The sequence below is a fragment of the Oryctolagus cuniculus genome, chromosome 16 (assembly GCF_964237555.1).
Source record: "Oryctolagus cuniculus chromosome 16, mOryCun1.1, whole genome shotgun sequence".
Lineage (NCBI taxonomy): Eukaryota > Metazoa > Chordata > Mammalia > Lagomorpha > Leporidae > Oryctolagus > Oryctolagus cuniculus.
Genome location: NC_091447.1, coordinates 12452395 through 12466114, shown reverse-complemented (window position 1 = coordinate 12466114; position 13720 = coordinate 12452395). Strand labels below are relative to the sequence as shown.

At 41.2% G+C, this 13720-nt stretch overlaps 1 protein-coding gene across 5 annotated transcripts in view; it reads right to left on the bottom strand.

Moving 5' to 3' along the window:
* ITGB8 (integrin subunit beta 8) overlaps positions 1–13720 on the bottom strand; it is a 91360-nt gene that overhangs the window by 17002 nt on the left and 60638 nt on the right. For all 5 annotated transcript variants that reach the window (XM_008261486.4, NM_001082304.1, XM_070058399.1 and 2 more), the window contains 2 exon segments: positions 3671–3766; positions 549–638 (listed from right to left, as the gene is read on the bottom strand). In XM_008261486.4, coding sequence (XP_008259708.3) covers positions 549–638; positions 3671–3766 — 186 coding nt within the window.

Genomic DNA, 13720 nt, shown 5'->3' with positions numbered 1-13720 from the left:
ATCAATAAGAGAGTAAGAAGGTCGCTATTAAGGTGATTCTTTTCATCAAACCATTTCACAAAACTGCTAAAATAATTGGATAATTGTCTGACCACAGAGACTTAACAGAGTCCTCTTAGTAACCTCTATATCTCAGATAGTTCATTTCCCTTGGTGGACTTTTTGCTTTAAATATTAGTGTGAGTTTCTTATTTTACTTTATGACATGGGATTTTTGCAATGTCTTGCTAATAAAGTATATTGCATAGCCATGGTTTGGTGACTTCTTGAACTTTGAGTTTGGAAGGAAGTTGGGTTATCCTCTAGCCCAGTCTTATTTTCTTGTGAATGGGGATAATTGAGGGACAGAAAGCTGAAGTGACTTTTCCAAGGTACCATTCCTAGTAAAGCTAGGGCTAAGCTCCAGGTTCCTAATTCCTGATGTTCTTTCAACCACTCTTCTCAACATTTATATCTTGCCAAAGAATATACATATAATTTATATCTTGGCACAGAAATCAGGGTTAAAATTTACTGTCTGCAGAAACTTGGGTGAAATATATGCATACCTGATAGGCTTCTACTACCAAATTATTGAGGTTTGCAGCCTTTGATTCTATTTCACCAGCAATGGTACCCGGCAAGAGGGGTAGAAGGTCCTAGAAGACATATCAGTAGCATTTATGTAATGACAGTAGTATGCAGTGGTTTAACAGTCAGCAAATATTAAAACTTTCTTATATTTCTCAGAAAAGGGTGAGCTATTGTGAGACACAAGAAAAATACAAGCAACCTAGAAGGGCAGTCACAACATATACTCCTGAAATGGTAGTGAGTGTGAGTGTGTGTGTATGTGTGTGTGTGGCTGTGCATGACACAATGGCCTAGAAACCTAATCTCCAACCACACACCGGTGTGTCCTGAAGTATCTTCCATGGAACACAGCCCCAAAAGATTTTAAACATGAAATGAGTTTGGAGGGGAAAGAAAGAAGTTCTGCATTTTATTTCTTCCCCTTAGGGACTCATAACACACACCCATAGTTTAAAAGGATCAGAACAGGCTTGCAATTTAGAAATCATTTAATATTATTTAATATGGTATTCCTAATCCTGCCTAGGTTATCAGACTCTTTTCTCATGTACCATATATAAATATTTTACAGAGCTGCTGCTTCACAGAAAAGCTTCTAGGAAATGCAGGGGCAGAGTGGGGGATACATCACAGTCACAGAAGCTTTATGGGGCAGGTGTTCCAGACGGGGCCCTTAATAACTACAGAGAAAAGTCCAAGTATTCCTAGGAGGAAATGAGAACAAGGTCTACCAGAGGTGGAGATGAAGCAGAGAGAAGAAAGTAGCTTCACTAGAATGCAGGGTGCATTTTTTATAAGGAAGGAGATGCCAAAGTGTCTCAGAAATCCATTAATTCACTCATTTTTCTACTCGACAAGTATCATCAAATTCCTGCAGCATACCAGCCGCCACAGACACCAAAGACATGGTGTCTCAGATCATAGGAAAAACATGTCACTTACAGATTCTTAAAATTCACTTATCCAATTTTATTTGGTGCCTATTGTATAGCCTTTACCATAACCTATACTACATATGCACATATGCTACTTTATAGCCTATACTACATATTTTCTATCCATCAGTTTCATAAACCATCGTCCATATGAAGCCATAGAGATCTGCACAGACCCCTGTGAGAGGGGCAGCAAGCAAGCATTTGAGTGTTGGAGAAGGCTCGCAGGGACCATGTCCTGGAGGAGCTGATGCAGGACTACGTCTTAAAAGCTGAGTACGAGTTACACAAGGGATGATGGAGATTGGCATCCAGACACGGGGCTGTGGCAGGCAGCAAGAGCAAAGGCACAAAGGAAAGAAAAGGCCTGATGCGTACGTGCAGAGGAGGAGGAGACGCCTGGCTGGAGGAGCAAGTGCAAGGCCAGCAAGAGTGGGTAATGAGGCCGCTGCTGCAAGCAGAGACCAGATGGCCTCACAGACCACAGCAGAGCCTGGTCCTCTAAGCCAGAGGCAGCCACTGGAAAAGTAAACTCCAGGAGCTCTGTGGGTGCACTTGTGAGTTCAGTAGTCCATCTGGCCACCACTTGGAAGCTGGATTAGGGAGGTCAATTACAAGGTTGTTAGAACGCAGATGAAAGGGGATGGATAAAAATGATCCCTGGGCACTCAAAGCAGGAGGCCTTGAGGGCACACATGGGACTCGCTGCAGAATTTGTCAGGCTTTGGAGCCTGTTGATTCTTACTCTGCAGAGAATTTAATTAAAACTGTACCTGGTTTTATGGCTCATTGTTCAATAGCAAGTTTACAAGGCATAGGGAGAAAGTGTGATAGCTCATAGAAGTATCAGGAAATGATCAACAGCAGAGAAAGAGGAGGCACAAGTTATAAAAATTGGCACAGTATTTAGAGGTTAAGAGCTTGGGCTTTGGGTTGTTCGAGAACGTTGAGCAAGCATTTAACTGCTCTATATCTGGTTCCTTGTCTTTACATTGGGCATATGGATCATTGTGCCCTCATTAATAAGGGTTCCTAAGAGGATGAGATGAGTTAATGTTTATCAACTCAGCAGCAGATAATAGCTAAATGCCCAGTAAGCAGAAGTGGTTCTTACTGTTAACAAAGTGGTTTGAGCCATCTATTTTGGGCCAGATTCCCCACTTCCATGGGAAAGTGGTTCTATGCCACAGTGCAATGGGTTCAAGACTCTGAAAAGGTAGTTTCTTCAAAGTTTTAAAAAAGTGAGTAAAAGGTATTGAAGATGGGCCACTTAGCAGGATTTCCATTTATAGAGTAGAAGGAAGATGCAGAAAAGCAAAGGAGCTGAGAAAACCCAGTAACAGAGAACAGAGGAGCTCGATGGGAATTAGGGCAGCACAGAGTCACAGACACGAAGGGAAGAGTGGATCTAGGAAAATTAAACTTAAGAGACTGTGAAAGGAAGTTACTCCAAGGTCACAGGGGAGCAGGTCTTGCTGTGGGAGTCCATGGTGCCTCCACAGTAATACAGTTTCCACACTTGATCTTAGCCAAAAGGCCGAGAAGTGATAGTAATACAGTTTCCAAACCCCAACAATATTATTCTTATGTATGAAGCTGTGTCAGCTCACGCACTTCTATGGGGTGACCCAGGCCAAGCTGGGTATGTTGGTGCTACTGAAAATTAAGCTGGTATTCTACAAGGGCCAGAAGATGAGGGTACTTAAAAGATTAATGGAAAAATGAAATTAAAAGATAAGTCAATTTGGTGCCCAAATTGGAGTCTATGTGTAGTTCTTTCATACTGTGCATTTTCCATGAATATCTGAACACCGCCCAAAATAAGCAAGACTCTGGACGTGAAAGGTGTAGACATGGATTATGAACTACTTATCACTTGATGAAGTCTTTTCCTTTGTTGTTGCATTCAGTACCATGTTCATTGACTATAATTCTCAAACAGCATTTGGTGCCCACACTGGGTTCCATGTGTTACCAATGTAGACAGAATTTATACTTAATGCAAAGTATAAATTTAAACTTCAGACACTGTAAAATATACTGTAGTGACTACAGTATTAAATTCATTAACTGTACAAGATATAGTAATTCCAAATCCTTACCTGTGGTTCTAAGAAGTCTTCTAATGTTAATTAATTCCTATATGTGGGAAATTAACATACCTTATACCAATGAAACTGTTTTCCTTGAACTGCAAAGATGACATTGATGTTGTTGTCTATTAATTTCTCTGAAAGTTGGCCTAGTGAGGGATGTTCCTGCAATGGATAATGAAATAAAGAAGGGAGTGAAATTAGTAGCTCAATCCCACACATATCCAAACATCTATTATGAAGAAAGCCAGTTGATTTATAGAAAATGGACTTATTTTGGAAAGTAATGGATTTACTAGATGCATTTACATTCTTTTCAAAGACAATATCAGTATCAATGTATTAAGATCTTTTATAAGTAACATAAAAACCTGTAACTTGGAAAAACAAAGAGGGCCGGATTCAACATAACACAATGAGTTCAGCACCTCTTGAAGTTGACGTTGAGTTCAAAGTGACATAACTGAAAGGTAATTTAATGTACAGAAATATTAACACACTAGTGGCATTCATGGTTTGAGGCAAAACTCAGTGTTAAATTACAAATATATATTGTATACATGACATACCTATAAATATGTATATGTAATATCATCTATATGCCCAAATATGATATTAGCATAAACCTCTGCAGTAGCAGAAAGTCCTGAACTCAACTCTCAGGTCTGTCACTTTACAGAGTTCTGGCTTTCATGATTGCTGACAAAATTAAAATGACAACAATAGTGTGTGCACCAATACAATTGGTTCTTGATTGAATAGCAATTCTGGGGCAGATGCTGTGGCACAGAAGGTTAGACCACTGCTTGGTATACCCAGATCCCCTTCCGAAATGCCTGGATTAAAGTCCTGCCTCTATTTCTAATTGAGCTTCCTGCTAATGTGTGCCATGGGAGGTGGCAGGTGACAGCGCAAGTACTTGGATCCCTGCCAGGCATGTAGGAAACCCAGATGGAATTTCAGGCTGACGGCTTTGGTCTGGCCTGGGCTTTGTTGTTCCAGGCATTTGGGGAGTGAACCAGAGGAAGGAAGAGATCTCTGCCCCAACTCTGTCTCTGTCTTTTGCCCTCTTTGTAATTCTGCCTTTCAAATAAATAAAAAGAATAAACTTTAAAATAGGTTAAAACTAACAGCAATTCTAATTTTCATTTCTAATTACTTATCTAAGATATAGATTATAGCTATCTCAACAGTATCATTATACTTAATCGATTTGCCATTTTACCTATTATAAACCTGTTTTACATGGACAAATTAATCTTGCAGTCAACGGTGGCATTCGTTGTGGTAAACTGACAGCTGGGGATGAGTAGGAGAAAGTGAGTAAAATTTAATTTAGAAGATATGAGAAACCTGCAAACTGCAGACATTTCATTGTAAAACCATATTAGAACACTGTTGTTTCTAATTCAACCTTTGGATCTACTTATCTCGCCCACCACCTCCTTTCCTCCAGTTTGTTATACAGGCTCCAATACCTTATTGTGAACTAGAGTCCCCAAGAACTTGTTCCTTCTGTCTAACTCTGTTTTGGTGCCTGCTGGCCTGTCTCCCACTAGCCTCCTTCCTCCAATGCTTCCTTTCCACAAATGCTCTTCTAAAAGTCAAACTTGTGTCTCCAATCTCAGGTTCATCACTGGACACCTCCCAGTGAGATGATACCAACACTCACTTACAGGAGCCTCTGCCTGCCCACCGGCACCTAGTGCATATGGCCAAACTTAATTAGCATCCTGTAATTCAGGTTCAAATCCCTCTATACTTTTTGTTTCTTATTAGATCTTCCAATGTTAAAAATTTCACTAAATCATTTTGGTTAACATTTCTGCATTTTGACAACCATATGAATTTGGTAAAATTAATTAGTTTCACTTACAGTCTAAGTTCTGTGACCCAAATATTACATTTATACATGGACATAAGATATCATTTTATGCTTAAAAATGCAATGACTAACATGAGTAACCATAACAAATGTCATTTCTTTCTATGCTGTTCTATAAATGTGATAGAAAAATCAAATTTCCATGAATTGCATTTAAATGTGATATGAAACCAGTTTGTGAAGACACAGGGTATTATCACCTAGGTTTGCATAATGAAAGATTCTTAAGAAAATTATTTTAAAGTATTAGAAAACAAATCCTCCAAATATAAATTTTGCTGGTTAAATTCTTATTCCTGTTCCTAATACAATGTATAACCTTAAAATGCATTTATGACAGCTTGAAAAATGCCAGTAAGTTAAAAAGAACAAGTAAAGGCAACGTAGAAGCAGCCGTATTGGGAATAATTTTTAATGGCAACAGCCACTTTTCAAATCTTTTTGCTTTGACAAAAAATAATTGCAGCTTGCCAAGCACTCACCCTTCTTAATTTTTAAAACCATTCCTATTTTACAGGAAATGTAATCCATATGTTTTTAACCAGTTTACCCTCAACTCACATGAAGTCAATATTCAAAGAGCAGCCTAAGATGGAAGCAGCTTTTGAAACCCTCTTAATCTCTTTCCCTGCTCCAAAGACAGGAAATCCAATGGACCAAAAGCACGCAATCTTTAAATCTAGAATATTCGAGCTTGATCTGGAGTTCATGAAGAAAGTTAGGTGGAACACACTTTTTGAACCCTAGAGAGAAATCTCTTTGAAAAGAAAAGTGCAAGTAACCCAGGCAGATTTTTTTTTAATTACAAATGTATAACAGATGTTTAAATAAGCCAGCGTTGACAGCAGACCTGTGGAGGAACAGCCATCGCTGAAGCCCTTCCCCTTCCTTCCATGAAACGTATTATCCTCTGCGAAGCTTTCTCTTTCATGTCCTCCCTGTTACCAGCAGGGGAATGCAGTCCCTCTCAGCCATCTGTCCTGTTCTGCTGATGTCACTGTTCCTGTACTCCAACTCCAACTCCCCCTCTGGCTAACCCATGACACGGTGCTTCTCTAACTCTGCAAACAGTGAGTAGAGCTAGAAGGCAAGAGGGAGAAGGGAAAGTGCCCTCCTTACTCAGGTTACGGGGACTGATATAAGTGTCAGAGGAAGAGCAGGTGAGGGTCACTCACTGAGAGCTGTTTCACTTAAAGCGATGATGCAGAGCCATGGGGTGGGTCTTCTACACTTTATTTGATAGGACAGGGAGAGATAGAGATAGATGATAGATATGTAGTAGACAGTCAGATAGACAGGCAGAAAAACAGACCCAGATAGATCTCTCATCCACTGGCCCAAATGCCTGCAAGAGCCAGGGCTGGACCAGGCTGAAGCTGGGAGCAATGAACTAAATTCATGTTTCCCAAGGGACAGGCAGGGACCTAATTCCTTGAGCCATTCCCTGCTGCCTTCCAGGGTGCACATTAAATGCAGGAAACTGAAAAGGGAGGTAGGGCCTGAAATTGATCCCAGGAAATCAGATTTGGGACACAGACATTGCAACCACCAGGCAAAACTGCCTGCTCCCAGCAGATTTTAAGAATGTATGGACCCAAGTGGACAAAAGAGAAGTGTATGACTCTTTTCATATTAAGGGAAATTCATAAAAATCATTTCATAAGATATATAAAATTTGAAGTGTTAATGAGAAGATAAAAAACTCAACAACTTAGTTACACAGAATGCTCAGTGGTCTGGATTATTTGGTGGAATTTATTTTCTAAAGGAGAGACAAATATCAAAATGCCATGGGAGCAGTCTGATAGCAGAGGCTGACTTTAAATTAGTCTTGTTAGTCTAAATCCAGTCCCATCCCATAGCCTATTTTCTATCCACATGGCTTTGTAGTATAACTTTATATGTCAGGGTTTCTCAAGAGTGGTGCTGTTGACATTTTGGGCTGGATGTTTCCGGTGCAGGGAGGAGGATGCTATGTGCACTGTGGGAGGATTAGCAGCATCCCTGGCCTCTCCCTGCCAGATGTCTCTGCTGCCCTCTTTCTCCACTGTGACAACCCAAGTGTCTTCTGACACAAACATCCTTTACAGGGTAAAACTGTCCAGCTGAGATGGTCTGCTCCTCTCTGGGAATGAGACTGTTTTGTGTGTGTGTGTGTGTCTGTGTGTGTGTATGTGTTTTGGTAGAGATTTATTTATTTGAAAGGCAGAGTAACAGAGAGAGAGAGAGAGAGAGAGAGAGAGAGATTCTTCCATACACTGGTTCACTCCACAAATGGCTACTGGGGCTGCCCCAGGCCAAAGCCAGGAGCCCTGCATTCCATCCAAGTCTTCCCCATGGGTGTTAGAGGCTCATGTACCTGGGCCATCTTCCACCACTTTCCCAGGTGCATTGGCAGGGAGCTGGATCAGAAGTGGAGCAGTGGGGACTTAAACTGACTGTCCAATATGGGATGCCAGCATCACAGGCAGTGGTTTAACCCACTGTGGCACAAAACTGGCCCTAGGACTACTTACTAAGAGACAGTTTTTAATAAAAGACTGCTTAATAAAGGCATTTGAAGGTCACTCACAAAGGCTGAAGGTGCTCGTGGATACATGTTGACTGGCCTTTCCTTCATATTTGGTCTCTGAAGATGTTTAGGTCTCTGCCCAAAGTAGAGTTGATTTGTAATCATGATACTCTATTCACTAAAGGAGGGCACGGGCTAGTAATTTTTGCCAGGTTTTCGAGAAGAATGGCAACAGTTTTCTGTTTCTTTAGAGCAGTTTCCAGGTTAATTGGGACAGTCCATTCCATAAGTATTTTATGAAATAAAATTTGATTTTGATTTATGATTTGATAAATTTCATAATTTGATAAATTTCATAAATTTGATTTATGAAATAAAATTTGGTTTGAATTTGATGGTGCCATCTTTGCAAACTCTCAGTTTATCCTATTCAGAGATACTTGGGTTACTTTGAGCCTGGTACAGGTGATTTCTGCATAAAATATTACCTTTTTGTTAAAAAAAATCCTACTAAATACTGACTGCAGAGACGTTGTAAGTTTTTAAAAGCAAGATGTAACATTGCATTTGTTAATGCAACAATGCATTTGTTGAAAAGAATTGCACATGGACTTAAAGCCTTCTAGGTGTATTCAGTGCCTGGCGCAGAATAAATGCTCAATAGATTAGCATATTTGGGGCCAATGTTTAGTTTAGTGATTTAGTTGATCTCATCCCCTATTGGAAGAACTGGGTTCAATACCTGGCTCTGGTTCCTGACTCCAACTTCCAGGTAACATGGACCTTGGGAGGTAGCAGTGATGGCTCCAGTAACTGGGTTCCAGACACCCACATGGGAGACCTGGACTGAGTTCCCAGTGCCTGGCTTCCTCCTAAGCCCAGCCCAGCCCAGCCCAGCCCAAGCAACTGTGGATATTTGATGAGTCAATCAGTAGAGAGAGGCTCCCTGTCTGTCTCCCTGCCTGCCTGCCTATTTGTTTTCCTTGCTGGCTATTGAAGAATAAATGAAAAATAAATCAGTGGGGCTGACGTTTTTGCATAGTGGGTGAAGATGCTGCCTATGGCACCAGCATCCCATCTGGGTGCCGGTTCATGTCCTGGCTGCTCCTCTTCTGATCCAGCTCCCTGCTAATGGCCTGGGAAAATCAGCAGAAGGCGGCTCAAGTACTTGGGTCCCTGTACCCCCGTGGGAGACCTGAATGAAGCTCCTGGCTTCAGCCTGGCTCAGCCCTGGCCATTGTAGCCATCTGGGGAATGAACCAACAGATAGAAAATAATCTCTCTCTCTCCTGTCTCTCTCTCTTTCCAACTCAAATAAATAAATCTTTAAAAATGATCATTTTTATTAGCGCTTATCCAAGACAAAGCAGCCCAGAAACAGGAGAGAGAAACATTTTCAAGTTTCTGACGTCCAAGAGGTTCTTTCTACTCACAGGGCAGCAAAGACAATGAACAAATCCCTTAACTAAAAGATGGCAGTGAAAGCCTTAAATGCAATTCTGTGCAGTATTGTTAATTATCAATGTCCTCCAGATTTTGAAATGTCATAAAAATCCCTTTTGGAAAAAATAGATAAAAACAGTGAAATAAATGTGGTAACTTTATGAACATTCATTAAATCAGGTAGTAAAGATGTGGATTCAATTAGTTAAGTATGTTCTTACGTGTTCCTCTCCCTGCAGTTCTAGGACAACTGAATAGAGTCCAAAGTAGCTGGACTTTGTGGCAAATAGAAAGACTGTTCAGTGGCGTCCTAGAAGTTGAGTCTCCGTGAGGCACAGATGCAGGAGAAGAGGAACAGTGCTGATGGTTTTCACCCGAGAGAGCAAAGCTGTTCAGCTGTGCCTAATATTCCTGCAGCAATACTGCCCCAGGTCTCTAAGCTGCACCTGCTCTACCCAAAGGAGGCCACAGCAAAAGGCACTAGGAAGCCAGGGGTAAGGGAATCCTAAGGAGGTAGCAGCATCTCTGATCACCATGTCACAGGACACTGAAATACTCAGTGGAAAAAGCCACACCAAGCCTGACCTCGTGACTGCTAGCAGACAGCAGGAACGTGGCAGGAGCTCACCGAGCCGAATCTTTCTACTCAGGACCGACAGTCACACCAACATCTGAAAACCGCACTGATGAGGTCCACTGGGTGACCTCCACATACTTGCTCCTTGTTCTCCTCTCATTGTGACTGAAGATCTTTGTGCTGTTCTCAGCCTCTGCCAAGGGTGGGGTGAGTGGTTTCTGGGAGGGCTGAGAGAAGCTGGAATAACCCCGGAGGAGCTGGGTGCGGAGGCAGGGTGAAATTCCAGACCCTCGGTATTAATAACCCATTTTCTACACCACAAGCAACTTTCATATGGACATCTACCATTACAGAAAGAACTCTCCTTATTACTGGTTGTTAAACTACTTGGGTTTCTGATTCATGCACTCAGTCTTGAAGAAAAAGCAGTAAAAGATGTTATGTTATTCTCTTGTGTAACATCATTGCCAATATACAAATATAAGCAATGTGTACACATAAACAATTTTAAATTATACCTTATTTTGTAATTTACATAAGCTAAATCCTAAGTAAGATGCACTCAGAAAATTAGAGCAGAAATTACACCAGGAACCTCATGTCTACACGTCTCCTTTTCAGTTGAAATTCCATGACAAAGTGGACAAAAATTATAGATTTTAACATAAGATTGAGATGGATTTGGCCCAGCTCTGCAACTTAGTGATTTTTCAGCTCTCTGTCCTAAGATAACTAACTTAACTTTTCTGACCTTTGACCTTTCAGTATGTGAAAGGAGATACTTATGATAATCCTATGGAGTTGTTGTAGCCATTAGCTTGACACTGTTTGCTGGAGTGCTTTCAGTTAACACATACTCAGTGCTAGTTGTTATGATTCTGGGGTTTGCACTGACCTTCATGCAGCAGTTATGTGCATAAGCAGTGGAACTTTGGCCTTTGTAATTTGGATATATATGAGGGTATTTCAAAGGTTTGTGGAAACTAGAATTAAAAGATGTTTATTTTGGTGCAAAAAATTGAAATCCTTGCATACAAGGAGTCTAAAAGGTTGGTAGAAAATGCATATTATGAAAAGCTATGCATGATTTCAAATTTTCTTTGCACAAAAATAAACTCAAATTAAAAAAAAAAGATGTATTATTTAATTTGAAAGGCAGACTATCAGAGAGAGAGAGAAGGAGAAAGAAAAAGAGAGAAATCTTCCATCTGCTGGGTCACTCCCAAAATATCTGGCAACAGTCAGGGCTGGGACACACTGAAGCCACGAGCTGGGAATTCCAGCTGTGACTCCTACAGGGGTGGCAGGGACCCAAGCACTTGAGCCATCATCCACTGCCTTCCTGGGTGTGGCAGCAGGAAGCTGGATGTGAAGATGAGCAGCTGATTTGAACTGGAACCCTAAAATGGGATACCAGTGTTGCAAGCTGAGGCTGAATGGTTTGTGCCACAATGTCAGTCCCAAACTTATCTTTTAATTACATTTGTTCCATGACCTTTTTGAAGTATTTGTGTAAGTGGTCTTTTTCTAATTATTTCTCCTTCTGAATAAAAGAACCGGAGTCTTAGACCAAGAAACTCAGCTGTGAGCACTGTTCAACATTGTTGGTATTGGCTGCTGGAGATAAAACCAGGAATCCAAGTGTTCCATTATTGGTATACCTCATAGAAATCTTAAAGTTCTGGGGCCTAGTGCTGTGGTGTAGCAGGTAAAGCCACCACCTGCAGTACCGGCATCCCATATGGGTGCTGGTTTGAGTCCCGGCTGCTCTACTTCCAATCCAGCTCTCTGCTATGGCTTGGGAAAGCAGTGGAAGATGGCCCAAGTCCTTGGGCCCTTGAATCCACGTGGGACACCCGGAAGAAGCTCCTGGCTCCTGGCTTCAGACTGGTGCAGCTCTGGCTGTTGTGGCCATCTTGGGAAGTGAACCAGCAGATGAAAGACTCTCTCTCTCTCTCTCTCTCTCTCTCTCTCTCTCTCTCTCTCCCCGACTCTGCTTCTCTGTAACTCTGCCTTTCAAATACATAAAGAAATCTTAAAAAGAAATCTTAAAGTTCCTCCATCATGGTCAAGTTAAGGAGGATGGTGGTCATCTGAGAAATGCTTAGAGTCAAGGTCAAGGCAGCCTTGGATAAAGGGAGTTTCAGAACAGCAGCACATCTTTCAGAGAGGAAGCTTCCAGACTTTGGGGGGAAGTGGAATTCAAAGCACATTTTCCATGAACTGTTTAAGCCCACAGATCTATAAATGCATGGCTAAGAGAGCAATCAAAGTGCTTTTAAGCTCCTTGAAAACACAGACCTGCCATAACTGAAATCAAGTATTCTTCTAATGTAGTAGCCAACACACTACCCCTTGGCCTACTCAATACATCACACCAGTGACACATGGAAGGGTCATTTCTTCAAATAAATGACTCGATCACTCAGCAGGTGGGGGAAGTTCATGACAGACTGTCCAATTTCCTGATATCATAAAAACCCAAACACTGTCTGAAATTCCACCAGAATTCTAATTGATTTCCATAAGGTCCTGTGACATGATGTATGTCTAGTATTATTACAGCATTTCCCTGCCTAAGGAACCCTCTCTAGATGAGCAATGGCCTCTCAACAAAGGAGAGATGACTTCAGTGAGCTGGCAGAACTTCAAAAGAATATAGCAATTTGAGAAGAATGTCACTGTTCTTTCTCCTTAAAAAATAAGAGCTTCTCATTGTCTCCTGTCTCCTCCTCCAGTCTTCAATAAATAAATGAGAACTGCACCTCAGATTAACAGAGGTCACACAGAGGAATAATAGATATGAAATGACTAAGTAGAAGTAGATGTGTCTGCCAAAGGCACAGGAGAACTAACACAGGGAAAGACTATTGGAATAACTCCAAATTCTGAAGTTTTACATTCACTGACCAAGGGTTGAACTTATGGTCTATGCCAACACAATTGCTCCTCTAGCTTTTCAACAAGTTTTGTAGAGTGTCTGACAAAGAGAGAGAGAGAGTTATTGGTGGTCTCTTTAAATTTTATACACGGGGACCACACCATTTCAGCATAATTTGTCTGCTTCCAATACTGTAGCTCCGAATTGTGTATGAAGTGCCTTGGAGCACTGTGCTACACTCACATTTATTTGAGAGAGACAGACAGAGTGAGAAAGAGTTTTTTTGTTTGTTTGTTTGTTTTTTGCTGGTTCACTCCACCAATGCTGGCAACAGCTGGGGACCTGAGGCCAAGAGCTAGAAACTTAATCTAGGTCTTCCACATGGGTAGTAGGAACTAAATTATTTGACCCATCACCACTGACTTCCAGGGCCTGCAAGGGTTTGCACTGGTGGGAAGCTGGAATGAAGAGCCAGAGCTGGGAATCAAATCCAAGTACACCAATGTGGGATGCAGGTGTTCCAGCTGGTGGCTCAACTGCTAGAACAAATGGTGGCCTCATGAAATATTTTAAAATTTCAAGGTAAAGACAGTGACAGTCAGTATATGTCAAGAGCCCATAAACTACTCGCTGGAGGTAGCAGTTAGTTCCTTGTAAGATTCCATTTAGTTCTATTCCTTTAAAGGGAATCCTATCTTGGCCATGTGGGTCAAGGTGAAATAGCAAGTAAGGGGAGCAATGTCCTGTGTGATTAAAAAGTTTGAGAAGTTCTCATTGTTATTTCCTAAAACTGACACAAAATTCTCTCTATATATTTGATT